This window comes from Mustela nigripes, chromosome X, assembly GCF_022355385.1.
Source record: "Mustela nigripes isolate SB6536 chromosome X, MUSNIG.SB6536, whole genome shotgun sequence".
Classification (NCBI taxonomy): domain Eukaryota; kingdom Metazoa; phylum Chordata; class Mammalia; order Carnivora; family Mustelidae; genus Mustela; species Mustela nigripes.
This window is the reverse complement of record NC_081575.1, coordinates 82,076,781-82,099,059: the sequence shown is the minus strand read 5'-3', so window position 1 is coordinate 82,099,059 and position 22,279 is coordinate 82,076,781. Positions and strand designations below refer to the sequence as shown.

The window sequence follows — 22,279 nt, the reverse complement described above, 5'->3', positions numbered from 1 at the left end:
GGCAGGGGGAGGGATGACAGAGGGAGAGGGAGAAGCAGTCTCCCCGCTGAGCAGGGAGCTGAAGGTAGATGCTTAAACCGACTGAGCCACCCCAATAGCTAATTTTTAAATTTTATTTTAAGTAGACTCTGTGCCCAGTGTAGGGCTCAAACTCACAACCCTAAGATCAAGAGACGCACACCAGCCGGGCGCCCTGGGTCTTCCATGCACCCGTAACTGAAATATGGCCCAAAGTCTTGCCCATTTACTGCCTACAGAGGAAGAATACGTGAGTTTGTGGTGTGTAGGATCAAGTCTAGAAAGCCTGGGGGAGCACGCAGTGGGAGGCAACAGAACCTGAACTTCAGCATGCCTGGGAAGGAGTTCCGAGGAGAGTAGGATCTCAGCTAAGATGTGAAAGATGAATAGGAGTTTGCTAGAAGAATAAGGTGAGAGGTTGGGTACTGGGAGCTAGAGTTTATTTCTTTATTTAAATATTTTATTTATTTATTTATTTATTTGAAAAAGAGAGAATGAGAGAGAACATAAGAGAGGGGAGGGTCAGAAGGAGAAGCAGACTCCCTGGTGAGCAGGGAGCCTGATGTGGAACTTGATCCCCTGGACTCCAGAATCATGACCTGAGCCAAAGGCAGTCGCTTAACCAACTGAGCCACCCAGGCGCCCCTGGGAGCCAGAGTTTAGAGGACGGGGCGCAGCCTTATTTGTTCTGACTCTGCAACCTTGAGCAAATAAGTCTCCTAAATTCTCTGAATCTCTTTCCTCATGAGTAAAATGGGGACAAAACAGCCACCTCATGGGTCTGTCGCGAGGGTTGAAGGAGAAAATGCAGATGGAGAGCGTCGGACAGAGTACCCAGCATGTAGCAGATGTTAGTAGATTATTCGACCGAATTGAGCCTACTTCTCCCTCTCGCTCTGCCGCACCCCTGCTTGTGCTCTCTCTCTCTTTATCAAATCCATAAATGAAATCTTAAAAAAAAATTTGTTGAATGAATTTTGATTCGGTGGATCTAATGCATTCCATACATTTTATAGGTGGTCTTCTCCTGCCTGAGATTGAATTCCAAACTCTTGTGTGGTAACTTCGTTGAACTACTTGAGAGAAATAATTGGGTATGGGGGACGGGGGTGTCACCCACCGAATCACTTCAATCCCTGCACAGTATTTGGTTTTTCTCGTTGAGGCCTCTGACCAGTCTGTGGCTCTGGGGACCACACGACTACATGCACACCTGTCTGTGTGTGAGGGCGTGTGTAAAGTATACACTCACATTTGTTTGCCTGAGTTTGTGGAACTCTCTTTGCCTTGTGGTTCAGCTTGCCCTCTGCAATGTGGGGACGGATTCCAGTTTCCTATTTTGATGAATATTAGACGCGAACCCATTGCTGCTTAATCAAAATACGCAGTGGAAAGTCTTAGCGTGAAAGTCAATGTTCATTTGGGCTGGGAAATACAAGATCCTTAAAAAAAAAAATATTTTATTTATTTGGGGCACCTGAGTGGCTCAGATGGTTAGGCGTCTGCCTTCAGCTCAGGTCATGATCCCAGGGTCCCTGGATGGAGCCCTGCATAGGGCTCCCTGATCGTCGGAGAGTCTGCTTCCCCCTCTCTTTCTCCCCACTATTCCCCTTGCTTGTGCTCTCTCCCTCTCTCTGTCAAATTAATAAAATATTTTTTTAAAAGATTTTATTTATTTGAGAGAGAGAGATCACAAGTAGGCAGAGAGGCGGGAGGGGGAGAGAGAGAGAGAGAGAGAGAGAGAGAGGAGGAAGCTCCGTGCCACCGGCTCAGTGGGTTGAGCCTCTGCCTTCGGCTCGGGTCATGATCTCAGGGTCCTGGGATCGAGCTGTCTGCTTGGCGGTGAGCCTGCTTCCTCCCCCTCTCTCTGCCTGCCTCTCTGCCTGCTTGTGATCTCTGTCTGTCAAATAAATAAATAAAGTCTTTAGAAAAATAATAAAATAAAAAATAAAAAAGATTTTATTTATTTGTCACACAGAGAGAGCACAAGTAGGTAGAGCGGCAGGCAGAGGGAGATGGAGAAGCAGGCTTCTCAGGGAGCAGGGAGCCCCATGTGGGGCTTGATCCCAGGCCCCTGGGATCATGATCTGAGCTGAAGACAGCCCCTTCACTGACTGAATCACCCAGGCGCCCCAAAGATCCTTTTAATAACATTGTATTAGAGAATGTCTTTGAAAGTCTTTAGCAGAAATCACATGTCTTTTTTTTAAAAATTTGTTTATTTGACAGAGAGAGAGAGAGAGAGAGAGAGAGATAGTAAGAGAGAGCACAAGCAGGGGGCTGGGAGAGGGAGAGGCAGGCTCCTTGACCAGCAGGGAGCCCAGCACAGGGCTTGATCCCAGGCCCCCTGAGATCTTGACCTGAGCTGAAGGCAGACTCTAAGCTTAACCTACTGAGCCACCCAGACCCCCCAAAATCACATGTCTTTGTACAAGGAGGGATTTCCCTTCACTCAATGCCAACAAGTTGCTGATGGAAATTATGATGTATTTTAACGTTATAGATTTGGTTTGAAACCAAGCAAAAAGTCCAATTACTCTGTGGCAGTGGAAAGAGCTCTGTACTACACTGAGTGTATGTATTCAAATAATCAGGCACATTTTTACACTTTCTCTCTAGATCTTGAAGAATGCTTTTTCTACATTTAAAATTATACAGCATGTGCTTATTCAGACTAATAACTAGGTATTCAAATGATATACTATCACTTGTTCATAATATACCTTGTAGTGAACATTTCCCCTGGTGAAGCCTCATAATTGCTTAAAGAAACCATTCTCAGGGGATGCCTGGGTGGCTCAGTGGGTTAGGCTCCTGTCTTTGGCTCAGGTCAGGATCCCAGAGTCCTGGGATCCAGCCCCGTGTCAGGCTCCCTGCTCAGAGGGGAGCCTGCTTTTCCCTCTCCCTTTGCCAGCCGCTACCCTTGCTTGTTATGTCTCTCTCCCTGTCAAGTAAATGAATACAATATTTTTTTTTTTAAAAAAAGAAGCTTTTTTTTTGTTTGTGGACTTTCCAGTATTTATCACCACAATTTCAGAGACAGGAAAGGCTACTACTGATTCCAAATCTGGGGAAAGAGCATTGAAGGAGACAGTGCTGAGTGTCACACTGGGGCTCCCAGCCCTACACCCAGGTAGCGGGGAGGGGGAGGACCAGAGCAGCTGTCTCTTTGCATTAGTTCTTGACCTACCAAGTTTGCTCTTTCGGTGGCCACAACAAGATCTGCCCTCTAGAAACACTGTCGGGTTCACTCAGCCCTGTTCAGGAAGAGAAGAATGTCAATTTAGTTACTGTTGCACTAACACCTAAAACAGTGGCTTTGTGTTACAACAGTAGATTCACTCACAATCCCATAGGTAGGCAATTGGAGTTGGGATCCACTAGCGGAAGGTGCCTCACTTGGACTTTCCTCTGCTCCATCCTGGGGCTGCAGCTAATGAGAGGGTCCGCGCTTGGTGACAGCTGTCATCGGGGAGTGTCTTGGCTCTCCGCCACCCCTACTCTCATCCTCCAGGGGGCCAGGCTAGCTTCCTCATGCGCAGGGCTCAGGGCCCTGCTCCTTCTCTATGGCCAAGGCAGAAACTGCATGGCCCTTGAGGGCTAGGCTCTGGGTCTCCCCCAGTGGCACTTCTGCAGCCTGCTCTTGGTCAGAGCAAGTCACAAGGCTGGCCTTGGTTCAAGGGCTGAGGAAATATGGTCCACCTCTGGATAAGGGAACCGCAAAATTGCATTGCTAAGGGGCATGACGACAGATATGAGGGGACTGTTGGGGGCCTTGTTTTCACAGTTGTGGAGGCTGGAAGTCCAGGGTCAATGTGTCGGCCAATTTGCTTTCTGCTGAAGTCTCTCTCCTTTGCTTGCAAATCGCCTTTTCTCTGTATACACACATCTCTGGTGTCTCTTCCCCTGCTCATAAGGACCCCAGTCCTTTCGGATAAGGGTCCCACCCTTGTGACCTCATTGACCTGTTATCTCCGTAAGGTCCCTCTCCTCAAAGACAGTCCTATTAGGCCTTAGGACCTCAACATACGATTTCAAGGGACACAGTTACGTCCATCGTGTCCTCTTTGCAAACAATCTACGCAGATGCATTTAGTTATAAACTGATTATAAGATGTTTTATCCCAATTAGTTGTTTTCATTTCAACACATGGTTTCTTTCTTCTGGGAAAATATATACTTGGGAAGAGGCTCAGAAGCTGCCCGGCCACTCATGGCACTGGAATCTGGCCCGTATTTTTACTCTTTGAAACCCAAAGGGCTAAGGTATTAGGGCTTTCACAGCAGACATTCAGAGCCTTAAGGAGGGAAGAGAGATTCTGTTTGTTACCTGGCCTCACCCCTGAATATCCTGCACTGCTCTAATTCTTTTATAATTCAAATTTTGCGCAGAAGTTCATCTATTATGAATTAACCAAGGGGAAGAAGCTTTGAAAGGATGATTGTTTATCCTTTAAAAAATTGGCAGGCACCTGGGTGGCTCAGTCAATTAACTGTCTGCCTTCGGCTCAGGTCATGATCCCAGGGTTGTAGGATAGAGCCCCACATCAGGCTCCCTGCTTAGCGGGAGGCCTGTTTTTCCCTCTCCCACTTACCCCTGCTTGTGTTCCCTCTCTTGCTGTGTCTCTCTCTGTCAAATAAACAAATAAAATCTTTTTTTAAAAGATTTTATTTATTTATTTGGCAGACAGAGATCACAAGCAGGCAGAGAGGCAGGCAGAGAGAGGGAGGAGGAAGCAGGCTCTCCGCGGAGCAGAGAGCCCGATGCGGGGCTCGATCCCAGGACCCTGAGTTCATGACCTGAGCGGAAGGCAGAGGCTTTAACCCACTGAGCCACCCAGGCGCCCCAATAAACAAATAAAATCTTAAAAAAAAAATCTTGGGATTCCTGGGTGGCTCAGATGGTTAAGTGCCTGTCTTCTGCTTAGGTAATGATCCCGTGGTCCTGGGATGGAGCCTCACATCAGGCTCCTCGCTCAGCGGGTAATCTTCTCCCTCTGCCTGCTCTCCCCCTGCTTGTGGTCTCTCTCTCTAACAAATAAATAAAATCTTTAAAATTAATTAATTATTTAAAATTTTAAAAAAATCCCTGCACCCCAAATGTCCTGGTTGTGCAGCCCTGCCCCACCCCACCCCAGCCCATTGTGTAGTTAGCACCCATGCTCAGCCTGAGTATTTGTAAATGTTGAAAAATAGCTTTCAGTCACAAATTAAAAAAAAAAAATCAAAAGTGAAAAAATAGCTTTAAGAGATTTTGCTTCGATTTTTAGAAGACTACCGGTGGCCAAAAATAAATACATTTTTATTTTATTTACTTATTTGATGAGAAATACACAGCAAGAGAAGGAATACAAGCAGGGGGAGTGGGGAGGGAGAATCAGGCTTCCCGCTGAGTAGGGAGCTGGGCTACATCCCAGGGTCCTGGGACCATGACATGAGCAGAAGGCAGGCAGTCTGCTTAAGGATTGAACCACTCAGGTGCCCCAGTAAATAGATTTTAAAACTTCCTGACTAACTCCCAGGACTCCTGCAAGTTATGCTAACACTATGCATATGTGCATATTTATCACCCAATTTCCTGAAAGCTCCATCATTCATAAGATTTTAAACACAACACTCATTGTTTTCCCACAGTTGCCAAACCTAGTAAACACACACAAAACAACTTTTTTTTCTCAAGTTGCTTGTATTCGAGATCTAAACTGTGGTTGCTGGTGAAGAGATCTCTAATTGGAAGGGCTACTGACATACGATGCAAGCTACATTAACTGGAGGTTTTCTTTCAGCATTTTATTTTTTTCAAATGAGCTCATTCCTTTATTCATAAGCTGAAGATTTTCTTTTGTTTCCCTCCGACTTCTTCCATTGTATCACTGTGGGGTGTATTTCTAGAAAGAGATCATAGAGCTATTGCATGTTGGGCTATGCTACTATAACCATTAGGGCCAGATCCCAAACAAATACAATAGGTCTCCTACCAGCAATGGCCCTTGAGTGAGGATACTAGTATGTGTGTTACAAACCCAGCCACCATCAGAAACATTCAGTGATGACAAAGTGCCCACATTTTAACCCAGCCTTTGATTTGCTCTACCTAGCACCCCAAGCTACCATACACACACTTAAAATCTTAAAATAATGATCAGGGCTGATGCAAAAGCCAGGTTGTTTTCAACAGTGGAAGGAGTGCTGGGCATAGATTTGGAATTTCCAAGCAATCTAAGGGAAATTCCCCCTGACCTGGTAAAGGCAGGGGACTCAGGGTCAGGTTTCCTACAATTGAGGGCATCACGTGAAATTATCAAGTTACTTGCCTTCAGCACGTGACTGACCCAGCACAGTAAACTGAGGCCCCACTCCTCCATCTATATTATCTATATCCCTATGAATCCCGTATTTATAGCCATTTATATGTATTTTATAATGTACGTAATATATACTTATATTTTCATTTACATACGAACATATAATGTAAAAATCGCCAACTTTAAGGCAGGTCACTGGTTATATCGCCTACGATGTATATTAAACAATACGTATCAATCCAACAGTCCTGTCCTCTCCGGCCAGGCCTAATGCTCCAAAACCATCGCTTTGTGTATCGAAAACTGGGTTAAGTATTTATTCTCTTAAACACACTTTGTCAAATCCCTCGCCAGGAGGGACCTTAGCTTCTGTAAACTTTGTACCCATTTGTCAGAGGAGTAAAATCAGTAACTTTGGCACATTGAATATAAAGACCATAAGACTGTCACTCTGCAATTCATGGTATTTAGGGAGAGCCAGAGAGCCCGCACTGCGTCTTAATTTTATTAAACCAACTTCTGAGAGTATTTCCTACATCCCAAATTCAAAAGACCGCCTTTTATTTTGTGTTAACTAGAGAATAAAGGAACGCACGAAAACCCTACTGGGTTTGTTAGAGTTTACAATTTCGAGTTTCCACGGGACGCCACGCCCTGGTGGGTCAGCTCATTAACCCCCAAGGGGAAGCAAAACCTGCCCCTTCTGACCCATCTGACCCACGCTCCCAAATCTCCACAGCCTCGTTTCAGCGGCCGGGCACCGCGGTCTGGCATCCACTGCGCATGCCCCGAGTATGTGACCAATGGGAGCCCGGCGCGCGAGAGGGGAGGTCGGCTATGTTCGTCTCCAAGGCCCAAGGAGAATTCGGTTATCGGCCAATCAGAGCCCACGGCGGTCTCCGACTCCTCACCCGTCAGCCAATTGGGGGCCTGGGTACACTGACCGCGGCTTCTAAGGAATCGAGGTGGGGGCGGTGACAGTGGTTAAGATGGCGGACGTGAGGGAGGAGGGGGGCGCTACCAGAGCGTGAGGCACCCCTGAGGCAGGTGGGAGTCAGGAGGACCGGACGGGAATCTTGGGACAAGCAAGATTCCCTCTCTGTTAGGGATTGAGACAGCTGTCTTAGTCCTCTCCCACAAACGTTATGTTGCCAGGTAGCCGTCCCCTTCCTAGTGGTACGATCTTGGGCGGACTGTTCCATTTCGCATTCCTCCCCAGGCCCGCTGTGGTCCGTTCCAGGCTGCGGCGTTAACCTTCCCGGGGGTTCACAGGGTCAAGGGTGTGGCGTGCGCGGGGGACGTGCTGAGCCGAAAGCAGATACTCCTGGAGTCACACACGTGGAGATTTGGACCCTCGAGGGGTCACACACACCAGGGGTGGACAGTTCTGGTGTCACAGACTAGGGAAGGGACACTTGGGGTCACAAATATTGCGGTCCAGGGAGGTAGCGAGCACCTGTCTAGGGATAGTTGGTGACTTTGAGGGGGGTGGGCAGTGTAGGGACTAGAAGGGACCTTTGGCTACCTGGCTGGCCCAAGGTTAGCAGCCACAAACCTAGAAGGGAGGGGGAGGGCTGGCTGGCAGAGTTTTCCTGCATAGCTTGAGGGAGTAGGGGGGGGGAACAAGTGGTGGGTGGGACTTCCAAGGTTGCCAGGGAGGGCTCCAGGAACATGTCCACAGCCCTGGAGGAATCCGGCTGGGGCACGGGATGCATCTCTGAGATGGTCTTTGCAGCAAGGAAAAGTAGAGAAACGATCATGGGTAGGTGGTCAGGTGTTCTGGGTCTCTGACCATCCACCAGGGGCGGTGGGACTTGAAAGTGCTAGGGGAGGGTGAGGAGAGGATTGGGGCGAGGGTGGGAGAAGGCTTGGCTTGAGGAATGATAGTTCATCCAAGTTACTCAGCTATTTCAGAAAAACAACAATAATGCATAATTATAACATGAACTAATCACTTTGCATGAATTACCTCATTTAGCCTTCCCAACAACCTTAACTGCTATTATCTTCACTTTATGGATGAGAGAAGGGAAGCGCTGAGAGGTTCCCAGACTTTAAAGAGGTCCTTAGTGGGGACACCTGCGTGGCGCAGTTGGTTAAGTGTCTGCCTTTGGCTCAGGTCATGATCCCAGGGTCCTAGGATCGAGCCCCTGGGAATGAGAATGCTCCCCACGTCTCCCTCCTTCCGTAGTGGAGAGTCTGCTTCTCCCTCTTCCTCTGCTACCCGCTCCCCTCACCTGCTTGCATATACATACACTCTCTCTCCCTAAAATAAATAAATAAAATATTTAAAGAGAAAAAAAAAATAGCTCATAAGCGGCACAGCCAGAGCCAGGCTGTAGGGCTCCAGAATCTGTGGTTGGAACCACTGCGCCATTTTTTTTTCTTTTTTGTTAAAGTAAACTCTGCGCCCAAGGTGGGGCTTTAACTCCTGGCTCTAAGATCAAGTCACTGCTCTACCAACTGAGTCAGCCGGGTGCCCCACCACTGAGCCATCCTTATCTTTCCAGGTGTCTCGCTTTTCTGTGCGCCCCCATCCTCACTCCACCCCTACCAGAACTAGAAGTCAGCCCCTCTCCTGAGCACCCCTAAAAAGGCACCCACTTGCCCATGGCAACCATGAACGTTTTAGACATCTCCATGTGAGAGGCTGGTCTCTTCAGTGTCCTAGTTCTTCTCTTCCCCCTTCCCGCAGGCAGGAGGGGGGTGAAGAGAGGACAGTAAATCGCAGCACAGATAGCTGGGCTGTAGCATGATTATCCCACAAATACTGACTGATCTGCGTGTAGGTCTTGTGCCGGGGTGGTTGGCATGTGGCAATGAACGAGACAGACAAGGGTCATGTTCCTTCCTGGCCTGGGGGTGTGTTTGGGGAATTCCTGGCTGGCAGATTTTGGTTGTCATGGTGATGGGGGTGCTCCACCTTTGAATGGGCAAGGGCCTAGGATGCTGGGGTACAGCCCCACATCATCAAGACTTGTAATGTACCCGAATGTCATTCCAGGATGGTCAAAGGGTTGGGTCAGGGGGTTGGGCACTGCTGGTTCCTTCAGCCTGTCCTTAGGGAGCACCCTTCAGTCAGGGGTCCATGGGAGGTGGGGGGGTGGTAAGGGGAAGAGAAGGATGGTGTGGCAAAGGAAATGTAGCCATCTTGTCTCAGCTTGGTCCTAGAGGACAGCAGGAGGCCCCTACGTGTGCCCACATCTCTGTGGCCTCAGTCGTGGGCTAGGACCAAAGTGTGGGAGACAGCCCCATGTCTTAGCACTGACTGTGTCTTATTTCCTACTCAGGGCTTGAGATGTGTCAGGCAGGATCTTGTAGGCAATATCCTCTTGGAATAAAGCAAAATAAGCACAGGATATAAACAGGAAATGGTTGTCCGTCGGGGGGGCCGGGGGGGGGGGGGGGGGGGGGGGGGAGGAGGTAGTGGAGGCACATCAGGATGGTCTGAGTTACTGGTAGATCCTGGTTCTTGGGGCTGGGCTTTCTGGGTATTCACTGGCTTACTAAGAAGTAAGCTCTAACTGCTGCTCCCCGCTGTGGCAGACTGACTCATATTCAACCTAATCTCCTGCTGAGAACCATAAAAGCTAAATTAAGGTTCTTGTTCTTGTTTTTAAATCTCTTTGAAGGCCCTGGAGAGCAAATTACCTTTGAGGTCTTCACGTCACCAAAGACTGTCATGCAGTGCGGAAAAGCAAGAATCGATGGGGATACGTAAAAGTGACATAAGCCAGCTCCTGATTCTTGATGCAGGTCTGCGAAGTAATTTAATAATCTGGGTAATATGAAAAAGGATTACTAAAGCACTATGTTCCAGGGTGGGGCGACTCATTCCTGTTAGGGACCAAAATAACAAAACTCTAGTTTTTTTAGTTAGAGAAAAGTATACATTTTAAACCTGTCTGCTACTTAGAAGAACAGGAAATATATAACTTTTTAAAAAAAGATTTATTGATGGGCATCTGGGTGGCTTAGTCTATTAAGCATCTGTCTTTGACTCAGGTCGGGACCCAGATGTCCTGGGATTGAGTCGCACATCGGGTTTCGGGAGTCTGCTTCTTTTTTAAAAATATTTTTATTTTAGGAGTGCCTGGGTGGCTTAGTGGGTTAAAGCCTCTGCTTCGGCTCAGGTCATGATCCCAGGGTCCTGGGATCGAGCCCCACATCGGGCTCTCTGCTCAGCAAGGAGCCTGCTTCCTCCATCTCTCTCTCTCTGCCTGCTTCTCTGCCTACTTGTGATCTCTGTCAAATAAATAAAATAAAAATCTTTTTTAAAGATTTTATTTATTTATAAAATAAATAAATAAATAATTTATAAATAAAATAAAAATCTTTTTTAAAGATTTTATTTATTTATTTGACAGAGATCACAGGTAGGCAGAGAGGCAGGCAGAGAGAGGAAAGGAAGCAGGTTCCCTGTTGAGCAGAGAGCTCCATCCCAGGACCCTGGGATCATGACCTGAGCCAAAGGCAGAGGCTTTAACCCACTGAGCCACCCAGGCGCCCCATGGGAGCCTGCTTCTCCCTCTGCCTGCTTCTCCCCCTACCTGCTTCTCCCCCTGCTTGTGCTCTCTCGCTGTTAAATAAATAAATACCTTTACAAGTTTTTAAAAAAATTTATTATTTATTTATTCATTCAGTTGAGAGAGAAAGAGAAGCAGAGGGAGAAAGAAACGTAAGTAAACCTCGAGTTGAGCATGGAGCCCCATAGGGAGCTTGATCCCACGACTCCGAGATCATGACCTGAGGTGAAACCAAGAGTCAGACACGCAACGGAATGTGCCAAAATATATAACTTTTTTTTTTAAAGTTTATTTATTTATTTGACAGAGAGAGATTAAAAGTAGGCAGAGGCAGGCAGAGAGAGAGGAGGAAGCAGGCTCCCTGCTGAGCAGAGAGCCCGATGCGGGACTCGATCCCAGGACCCTGAGATCATGACCTGAGCCGAAGGCAGCGGCTTAATCCACTGAGCTACCCAGGCGCCCCAAAATATATAACTTTTAAATGTTAACTTAAAAAACAACCAGCAAATGTAGCAGAAGCTTAAGCCCCTCCCCCTGCTATAAACTTAAGGGAGACAGATCTAGGGGCAGAGAAGGAAAAAGGAGGAAGAGGGATAAGGAAAGACAGAGAAGGAGCAGAAGAATTTTCTCTCTGGCCCCGATGTGGCCCTTGACAGATTAGGAATCATTTCTTGGGGCGCCTGGGTGGCTCAGTGGATTAAACCGCTGCCTTCGGCTCAGGTCATGATCTCAGGGTCCTGGGATCGAGCCCCGCATCGGGCTCTCTGCTCAGCAGGGAGCCTGCTTCCTCCTCTCTCTCTCTCTCTGCCCGCCTCTCTGCCTACTTGTGATCTCTGTCTGTCAAATAAATAAGGAATCATTTCTCACGTAATTGGCCTCTACTCCACCATTCACAAGCTTGGTGATCTTGGGCACGTTAGCTAACTTCCCTGGGCCTCAGCTTCCTTATTAGTAAAATGGGGATAAGAGTAATGTTTACCTCATGTGGTCATCTGTGAGGGTGAAATGAGTTAATAAATGTAAGGCACTTAGAAAAAAATCAGAAAACACTAAATCACTAATCCCTCACTGATTCCTTCAGTAGACGTTTATTGAGTGTCTAGTTTGTGCCAGATATCGGAGATAGGCTTGGTACCTGGCAGGAGAACAATAAACAGCATGAAAATGAATGAATGTGATGGCTTTTTAAGGAAGAAAGCAGGGCCTTGCCCCACGAACAGGCTGGAAGATGCTCCAGGCCCAGACGTACGAAACCACCTGGTGAGTTGTAGGTACCGGAAGCTGAGTTGTGAGAAGGGGAGGGAGGAATTGCCACTCTGGAATGAGCTTCGAGCCAGTTTTCTGGGCAGAACCGTGAGTCCCATCTTGAGAAGTGCCATTTGCCTTCAGGTACCTGGGGATGGCAGTTGCACCCCAGACTTGCTCAGCTCCCCCAGACTGCTGTATGTGGCTGGGAGCTTCCTGTCCGCAAACGGTAAACCAAGGCCCAGGGAGGTGTGAGGACTGAGGGAACAGTTGGGGGAACAGTCTGGCATCATCTGGTCAAGTTGGAGATAGGCAAACCCTACAAACCTACCCCTACCCCCTGATTCCCCTCCCGAGTGTATGCCTGCCTGTGCGGACCAGGAGATGTGTAAGGGAGCAAAAGCCAGGAATAGCCCAAACATTTGTTATCAGGACAATACAAATAAACAAATTATACAAACAATGGAATACTGTGGGGCGCCTGGGTGGCTCAGTGGGTTAAAGCCTCTGCCTTCAGCTCAGGTCATGATCCCAGGGTCCTGGGATCTGAGCCTCTCTGCTCAGCAGGGAGCCTGCTTCTCCCCCTCTCTCTCTGCTTGCCTCTCTGCCTACTGTGATCTCTGTCTGTCAAATAAATTTTAAAAATCTTAAAAAAAAAACCACAATGGAATACTGTGTAGCAGTGAAAAGGAATGGTCATTGTTACAGGCAGATACAGATCAGAGAGAAGGCACAGAGCACAGTGATGGAAAGTGTGACTCTGGACCCAGCCGGCCTGGCTTGGGATCCAGACTCTGCCACTTGCTAGCTGGGAGCTACTGGGAAAATCAGCGTGCCTCAGTTCTCTCACTTCCCACTAGCAAATGGACCCAGGAAGAGTGTATGTCCCATAGGCTATTAGGAGGATTTAAGGGGGTCAGTATTTACAGAGGTCAGAACACTGTCTGGGACATATGTTCAGTGGCTTCCATCAGTGTTGGATAAACATAGGATGTTGTGTGGGGGAAAAAAAAAGCAAGACTCTGAAGATTCCAGACTTTTATTTTATTTTTTAAGAATTTATTTATTAGGATGCCTGGGTGGCTCAGTTGGTTAAGTGGCTGCCTTCGGCTCAGGTCATGATCCCAGCATCCCGGGATGGAGTCCCACATCAGGCTCCTTGCTCGGCAGGGAGCCTGCTTCTCCCTCTGCCTCTAACCTGCCACTCTGTCTGCCTGTGCTTGCACTCTGTCTCTCTCTCTCTACCAAATAAATAAAATCTAAAAAAAAAAAAGAAAGAAAGAAAAAGAATTTATTTATTTATGGGCGCCTGGGTGGCTCAGTGGGTTAAAACCTCTGCCTTCAGCTCAGGTCATGATCCCAGGGTCCTGGGATCGAGCATCACATTGGGTTCCCTGCTCAGCGGGGAGACTGCTTCCCTTCCTCTCTCTCTACCTGCCTCTCTGCCTTCTTGTGATCTCTGTCTGTCAAATAAATAAATAAAATATTTAAGAAAAAAGAATTTATTTATTTGTCACACACAGAGAGAGCACAATTAGGGCGAGGGGAAGAAGTAGGCTCCCTGGATATGGGGCTCGATCCCAGTACCCTGGGATCCTGACCTGAGCTGAAGGCCACTGCTTAACCAACTGAGCCACCCAGGTACCCCAAGAATCCAGACTTTTTAAAAGGTTCAAAAGCAATTAGGATTAAATAAGACGTTGCCTGAAGGGATGAGAAGCAGAAAGTGATTTGGGAACTGTGGGGAAGCAGGGGTAAGGGATGGGGAAGTGTGGGTGCCCGAGCATTGCTGGGGGTCTCAGGAGAGAGGTGGGATCCCAGCCCCTCACAATGTCATTAGAGGAAAAGTTTTAACCCAGTAACCCTTCCACATGAGGGGCTATGGGCCTCAGGCCCAGACCAGCTGGATGCTTTGGGGAGGAAGGAGGCTGCCCAGCCCCCCAACTGCTCCCCACCATTGTGTCCTCCAGCAGAAGTGCAGCAGTGGCCTGGCCTTTGCTCCCAGCCAATCAGAGGAAGAGGGACATGAGCCAGTCTGAGGGAGATGGGCCTCAGGGAGTAAGAAAGAAGGAGGAGGACATGAGCTGGCCCAAAAGATGGGTCTTAACCAGCCAAATGGAGGAGGGCCCCTTCCTAAGGGAGGAGGGTCTGAGCCTGTCCTAGGGAGGGAGGAGGAGGCCAGGCCCACCCAGAGGCCCCTGGAGGACTTGTTTCCCTTGTGGTTTTTTGTACTTCCTGTTCTCCTGCGCACTGCGGAAGTTCCTCTTCTTACCCTGCACCCAGAGCCTGGCTGAAGAGGACAAGGGCAGGAGGCACCATGAGTGGGGGCCCTGTGGGAGGCAGGTCTGGGGGTCGCGGAGGACCAGGGGTTCAGCAGAACATACCCTCCACACTGCTCCAGGACCACGAGAACCAGCGACTCTTCGAGATGCTGGGTCGGAAATGCTGGGTGAGCTGGGGATCTCCTGGCCCTCCCTGTCTCCCTCCCTTTCCTCCTCTTCCTCTCCTCCTCTTCTGCCTCCTCATCTTCCCCATCCTTCTCCTTTCCTCTACTTTCTTTCCCTCTTCCGGTCTTCTTCCCTTCTCCATCATTTCCTCTCCTAAAACCCACTTACCCCCCCGTTCACCAATCCCAGGAAGATCTCGGTTGCGATGCCTATCTACTTTCCCTCTGGCTGCGGCTCTTCCCTGAGAGCCAGAACAGCCGTGGACAAGGAAGAACTAGACCTTCTGGCTAACCAGATTCCCCTGAGCCCTGCTCTTCCTTCCCAGACACTGGCCACTGCCGTTGTTCAACTGTACCTGGCATTGCCTCCCGGAGCTGAACACTGGACCAAGGAGCACTGTGGGGCTGTGTGCTTCGTGAAGGATAACCCCCAGAAGTCCTACTTCATCCGTCTTTATGGCCTTCAGGTGATCCCCATCCCCCTTGCTGGATGTGCAAACCAATTTTCAACTCGCAAATCCAGATCTGTGTCCAAAGCCCCAAGGCCTTGGACAGATCAGTGAACCCCTGAGCCCCAGAACCAAAGACTTCATCCAGATGTCAAACTCTGCTTTGACTTTCTTTGTCTTTGATGATTGACCCCAGAATCCCCAGGTCAAGACCTATAATCCCCAACTATTAGTATAGCTCCCAAATCTAATCTGTTTTATGAATTTAAAAAAATGAGCACTATACTTTTACCTGAACCTCAAATCCGTTCTAAACTCAAGCTTTTGGGTCCCAGAAATCCCCCATCAAAATTTCTGGACCCTAAATGTTTGCCTAGCTGCTAAGCCATAGCTCTGTTTCTTAAATGTCAGATTGCATGTACCTTGACTGAATCCTCCACCCCCAGAACTTTTGGGTCTGTGTGTCTGAACCTCAAATCTGAATACCAGCTCCTAGTACTGGAGCCCTACTTGCCCAAATGAAGGCCCCCGCCTAAAGGAAGGGTGTAAGATGAAGTCTGTGAATGGGCTCAGTTTCCTAGGACTGGAGCCCTAAATCCTCCTATTCAAGCCCACAAGTCTCACCTCTAGGGCCTTGAACCCCAACTCCCCATCCCTGACTGTATATCTAACTCCCATACTGTACCCCAACCCTCCACACCTGACATCTAGACCCCCCAACTCTCTGACAATAAGCTGGAGGTCTCTTATCTGATCCTGGGGCACCAAATTAGGACACTGTTCTCCTTGCCCAGATAACAGAGGCCTGCCACTCAGGGCAAGTCTTTGTGCTAATGCGCTCCCCGCCCCCCCGGATCTTTCCAGACTGGCCGTCTGCTCTGGGAACAAGAGCTGTACTCACAGCTGGTCTACTCTACTCCTACCCCCTTCTTCCACACCTTTGCTGGAGATGTGAGTGACCCCTCAATCCCTGGGCCCCAGGTGGGATGTGGGGAGGAGATGGGAAAGGTGCTGGGGGGGGGGCCTGGAAGGCTATTGAGCCCAAGATGTCTGCAGGCCTGCCAGGCAGGGCTGAACTTTGCAGACGAGGGCGAGGCTCAGGTCTTCCGGGCCCTGGTGCAGGAGAAGATCCAAAAAAGGAATCAGAGGCAAAGTGGAGGTGAGGAGGCTTTCGGGGTGGAAAGGAGGTTGGGCGGAAGTGTGTGAAGAGTAGGGAGCTAGAAAAGCCCCTCTTATGGTTCCGGTTCCCAGTCCACCTGTCTCCCCACAGACAGACGCCAGCTACCCCCACCACCGGCGCCAGCCAATGAAGGTGAGTCCTCAAGTTCAAGGAGGGCACTAAGGGGATAGCCCAGGAAACTGTAGCAGAGTTGTAATAGCCCTCTACCCATTCCATCTTTCCAGAGAGAAGAGGAGGGCTCCCACCCCTGCCCCCACACCCAGGTGGAGACCAAGGGGGTGAGTGCTGATTCTTCCCTGTGTCTCTGGGTGGACAGGTGGGTGGGTGAGTAGATGGACAGATGGGTGTGTAGTGGGTGGATGGACAAGTAGTTGGGAGAGTGCAGAGATAAGTGGGCAAAAGGGTGGGTGGAAGGTGGGTGGATAGATGGTTGAGTGGAGGATGAATTGATGGGAAGATGAAAACATCAATGTACAGATGTGTAGGTGAATGAGTATGTGGATATATGGATGAATGGACGGATGGATGTTAGTTAACGAATAAGTGAATGAATTGAACAGTGAATAAATGAATAACTAACCCAACATTTCAATTGGTGAAGAAAGCAATGACTGACTGAATGAATGAATAATTTAATTAATTGGTCAATGACCCATGAACGAATGAATCAATACTTAAGCGATCAGATGAGTGAATGAATAAAGAAATGAATTGGTGAAGGTAAGAATGGTTTGTGGAACCCACCCATCCACTTCTCCATAAGCCCTAATTGGACCCTTCACCCACTCCCTCCATGACCACCAGACACACACAGATTCCCCCAACACTTGTCCTGTCTCTTTCCCCTATGCTTTGGCTGGTAGGTGAGTAGGTCAATGGCTCAATCACCCTATTTTCCCCACAGGCCCAGCATCTGGCCAACTGTCCCTGGGGCTAGTAACAGTGGACATCCAGAACCCTGACATCACGAGTTCCCGATACCGTGGGCTCCCAGCGCCTGGGCCTGGCCCAGCTGATAAGAAACGCTCGGGGAAGAAGAAAATCAGCAAGGCCGATATTGGTGCACCAAGTGGATTCAAGTGAGAACCTCTCCCCACTAGTCCTACCAATCCCTGTTGGTGGGGGCAGATGAAAAGATGGACAGGAAGAGAGCTGGGTGGATGGAAGAATGGCATGGTTGGGTGCGTGGGTGGATAGACGAGTGGATAGGTGGGTGGGTACGAGGCCAGGTCTAGGGAGAAGCAAGCAAGGCACCAAAGTTGCAAAATATATAGAGGCAGTTACTCTAAGGGTCATGCAACTGCAATTCATCACTCTTTGAGAGTGAGGGGCTCCTTAAATTTTGCATCCTAGACACCTCACTTGCTTCACCTTACTCGCACCCTGGGTGGGCTGATAGGTGAGTGGATGGGTGGGTGGTAGATGAGTGGTTGGATGAATGTTGAATGAATGAATGAATGAATGAATGGATGCATGCATGCATGCATGCATGAATTAGTTGATTGGGAAATGAATGGGTAAGTGGTTGGATGGATGGGTGGATGGGTAAATGGGAGGTGGGAGGGTGAGTGGACAGATGGATGGATATCTGGTTGGTTCACAGAGAAGGTGGATGGGGATGAATAGGGCCAGATGCATGGATGAATGGATAGTTCAGTGGATCAGTAGAAGTGTATGGATGAACAGGCAGGCAAAAGAGTGGATGAATTGACAGGTGGGCACACGGGTAGATGGACAAGTGTGTGTGAAGACAGGTGGGCAGACAAATGAGTAAACAGATGTATGTGGGCAGATGAGTAGGAAGACAAATAGACGAGAGATCGGTGTTCTGACAGGTGAATGCAAATGGCTAGGTGGACAAATGGATGTGTGAAAGGTTGGTAGAAAAAGGGGTGGATGGACAGTTGGGCATTACAACCCATGGACCCCTTCTAATTCCATCACTACTGTTCTCATTCAGTCACTCATTCACTCACTTAGGACTCATCTATTCATTCTGGCCTCTCAGAGGCCCTCTGGGGAGGGGGAGGGCAAGAGGGCTTCACTAGGAAGGAAGGGAAGGAAGGGGAATGGGGCTTCACTGGGATCTCCTCACCTCCCCCAGACATGTCAGCCACGTGGGGTGGGACCCCCAGAATGGATTTGACGTGAGTAATTCCAAAGACCCCTTGACCCATTTGACTACCCACCTACCCTTCCATAGTCCACTGGCTCAGACCTACTTCCAGACTCCAACCCCTTTTACATTCCTCTCAGATACCCCTGTGGGGTAGATGGACCCAGTGATAATCGGTGCCCCTCCCCTCCCTGCCTTATTCCCCCACCCCTGCCCTGGCCTTCTTCCTCTTGGGCAGGTAAACAACCTGGACCCAGACCTGCGGAGTCTGTTCTCCAGGGCAGGCATCAGTGAGGCCCAGCTCACAGATGCTGAAACCTCCAAACTCATCTACGATTTCATTGAGGACCAGGGTGGCCTGGAGGCTGTGCGGCAGGAAATGAGGCGTCAGGGTGAGCACCCCCTTTCTTCTCCGTCCCCAGTAGCTTATTCCTAAGAAATACACTGTAGTCGCTCAGTCCTCATGAAAACCCTTACACTGTTTGAATCAGGAGTTGGTCACTTGGGGTTCCTGTGTTGCAAGTGAGCAAAATTGAGGCTCTGAAGATAACTAACAGTACCTCTGTGTTATCTCCCCCCTTCAGAGCCTCTTCCACCTCCCCCACCGCCGTCCAGAGGAGGAAACCAGGCTCCCCGGCCCCCCACTATGGGGAGCAACAAGGGTCGTTCTGGTCCACTGCCTCCTGTACCTTTGGGAGGTGCTCCGCCCCCACCAACTCCCCGGGCACCCCCACCCCCAGGCCGAGGGGGCCCTCCACCACCACCCCCTCCAGCCACTGGACGTTCTGGACCACCACCCCCTCCACCCCCTGGAGCTGGAGGGCCCCCTGTGCCTCCACCCCCACCCCCACCGCCCCCACCCCCCAGCTCTGGGGATGGGCCAGTCCCTCCCCCACCTCCTGCTCTGGGGCCTGTGGGGAACCTGGCCCCTGGTGGAGGTCGGGGGGCGCTTTTGGATCAAATCCGCCAGGGAATTCAGCTGAACAAGGTGAAGACGGGTGAGAGGGAGGATTGGGGGTGTCTGGGACTTGGGTGTCAGACTTGGGTGTCAGTCAGGATATCTGGGGCAGGGCTGAGACTGACAGAGGTCCCAGGCTTTTGGGGTTTCAATGACAGGGTGCAGAGGGCAGTGGGGAGAGGCCGGCTGGGAACCCTGAAAGTGACTGGAGTGTATGAGAGTGGGAATAACGTGGGAGGAGCAGGGAGGAGTGCTCCCATCATGGGCCTTGAACCATTTGTGCTGGACCCTCCTTGCTGCAGACGCCTGGGGCCCCCGAGAACTCAGCACTGCAGCCCGCGCCTCAGAGCTCAGAGGGGCTGGTGGGAGCCCTGATGCACGTGATGCAGAAGAGAAGCCGAGCCATCCACTCTTCAGGTGACAGCCTGCCCACTGCCAGGATGGCGCACCCGCTCCCGGGGGGCCAGTGTGGGCTGAAAAACAACCCCCCCCAGTTACCAACTGTGGTGACCGCCACCCCATTGTGACTCTGTTATCAATCTCCTTTTTTGGCAGTGTTAACATTGTCATCATGGAACAATCCTATGATTCACTCTTTTTTTGATGATGACATTAATGTTGACATTAACATAAACATATTGCAGAGCATGTCTGCAATATTAATAGGAATACCAGACGCAGGAAGCGTTACCATTAGCCCATAGGTGATGCTGTTCTAAGGAACCTCACCGTGGACAATAAAATTAACTTGAACTCCAGGAGTCAGTAGAGGGACCCGAGCTGATAATGTGGTGATAATACCATAACCAACCCAACGTTTCTGTAATAACGTTGACATTTGTCCCCTGATGTGGCAACACTATTGCCATTATGAGACAATTAGAGGAGGGGAATGTGAACCTCAACCTATTACTGGCGATAGTAATTCACGTTAATCCCAGGATACGTCTGCAAGATTAGTATGAATCTGCTCCATGATGATTATTTTCACAAACCTCATCTTTTTACAGTGAGATCCTCAATAACCTGGGATGGGTCAGTAACATTAACATTAGCCTGCTATAAAACAGTGATATTGTAAAGTACTCTGCCTCTGCTAATAATACTTGAATCCACCCCATTAAGTGACAAACCGAACATTAACCCCTGCGTGACAGTGATATCCCAAGTAACCACGTTTTTGACAATGAGATTGACTTCCATTCCAACTCCAGCCCACACCCTAAATCTCCTGCCTCTGAGGGGCCCCTCCCTCATTCAGCTGCATGGGCCCCCAGGATGCCACAGCCCCCCCAGAGCCCTGAGTCTTGATCTCTCAGATCCCAGGAACTTCACCCTACCCCGGGCCTTTGAACCCTTCTGCCCATCCTGAGTCCTACTTTCTCTCTCCCTCCAGACGAAGGGGAGGACCAGGCCGGCGACGAGGATGAGGACGACGAGTGGGACGACTGAGTCAACCACCCCACCTGTTCTGAGCCTTCTCTCCTGGCAGCTGCTGCTTGGTGCCCCGACTCCTGGCCTCCAGGCCTCTCAGGCCCTGTTTGTTTCCCGCCAACCCTTCCAATGCAGTTAATTCTGACTAGCAGTAGCCAAAATAAAATAACTGTCTTTTTGTTTCTCCAAGTCTCAGTTGGTTTATATTCCAAATGTGGAAATGTGGGGTCTTTTATCCCCAAAGTCTCTTTTATTCATCTCTCCCATTTCATTTATTTTATTCACTCATTTGTTTCCTTATTTCTTTCTTTCTTTCTGCCCTTCTTTCTTTCTACAAACATTTGTTGCCAGATGCTACTTTTGGGGCTGGAGCTAAAGCAGCAGGAAGAAAATCTAGTGACACTCACATTCTAGTGGGGGAGACAGATATGAAACCAGGGATCAAATAGAAATTAAAGATAGTTACAGATTGTGACAAGTGCTGTGATATGCTGAGGGGGAACGGCCTTCGGATGGAACATTCAGGGAAAGTCACCAGGATGCCATGACAGCTGTGCAGAACCTAAAGAGAGGGGAGTCAGCCAGTAAATCTTTGGGGGGAGGATATTCCAGGCAGTAGGAACAGCCTGTGCAAAGGCCCTGTGTTGGGGAAAACTTGGTGTGAGGTTGAACATGGTGAATAAGCAGGAATTATTTATTCATTTACTTACTTTGTTATTAAAAAAAAAAGTCCAATCAACACAATATTAGATCAAGAAAATACTCAGTGGTCAGACTTACTCTCCATGCACACAACTCATACATCAGGATCCTGATGGGCAGGACCCCTCTCTCGATTTTAAAATTTGGTTCTGCCCAGTTCTCAGCACAAACCCAAGTCCCGGCCAGTGGCAATGGAAGAGGCAAAGACTTGTACATATTGGCTCTAGAACCTAGACAAGATGCCCCGCCTCTAAGCCTCAGTTTCTTCATCTCTACAACAGCGGTAACAATATGTAACTGATTTCCAACTCAGATCCCATTGGGTTCCCCCTCCTCTTCTAGGATCCAGAAAAAAATGAACAACTCAAAACTGTCCCTGGTGTCTAAAGCTATTTGCAAGGGAGTGATAGAAGCCTCTGCACATGAGAGCCTTAGCAGAGGATTCTACTCCTTTCCATTTCTGAAATCTGGTGGATTCAAACCCTCAGGTATCCTGCCTTTAGAGGAGGAGGAGGAGGGGAGTGGGGAGAAAGATAACAGTGAGGAGGAATCCTGAAAGGACAGGCTACATCCATCTGCAAGACCAGTGGAAGAATTTTGAGCCATCGGTGGTTCAGGCTGGGGGTTAGGGGAGGGAGCAAAGGAGAGGCAGGGCCAGGGTGGAGGTGTGGGAGGTGGGAGCTGGCTTTTCTCCTTAAGAATTCCCCCACAGGCTGGGTGCCTGGGTGGCTCAGTGGGTTAAGCCGCTGCCTTTGGCTCAGGTCATGATCTCAGGGTCGTGGGATCGAGTCCCGCATCCGGCTCTCTGCTCAGCAGGGAGCCTGCTTCTCTCTCTCTCTCTGCCTGCCTCTCCATCTACTTGTGATTTCTCTCTGTCAAATAAATAAATAAAATCTTTAT

At 49.3% G+C, this 22,279-nt stretch overlaps 1 protein-coding gene across 3 annotated transcripts; it reads left to right on the top strand.

Moving 5' to 3' along the window:
• The first annotated feature begins 9,955 nt into the window (after positions 1-9,955).
• Positions 9,956-20,861, top strand: WAS (WASP actin nucleation promoting factor). Of its 3 annotated transcripts, none has more exons than XM_059385429.1 (12): positions 9,956-10,079; positions 14,867-15,007; positions 15,854-15,940; positions 16,046-16,148; positions 16,260-16,301; positions 16,394-16,447; positions 17,074-17,248; positions 18,274-18,316; positions 18,524-18,677; positions 18,870-19,273; positions 19,546-19,660; positions 20,640-20,861. In XM_059385429.1, the coding sequence occupies exons 1-12, from the start codon at positions 10,074-10,076 to the stop codon at positions 20,693-20,695; spliced, it is 1,380 nt and encodes a 459-aa protein (XP_059241412.1). In that variant the 5' UTR covers positions 9,956-10,073; the 3' UTR covers positions 20,696-20,861. The 3 variants fall into 3 exon arrangements, with proteins under 3 accessions (XP_059241412.1, XP_059241413.1, XP_059241411.1); XM_059385430.1 differs by lacking the exon at positions 9,956-10,079 and adding an exon at positions 14,351-14,543; XM_059385428.1 differs by lacking the exon at positions 9,956-10,079 and adding an exon at positions 14,353-14,543 and having other exon boundaries at positions 18,870-19,283.
• Positions 20,862-22,279: the final 1,418 nt, after the last annotated feature.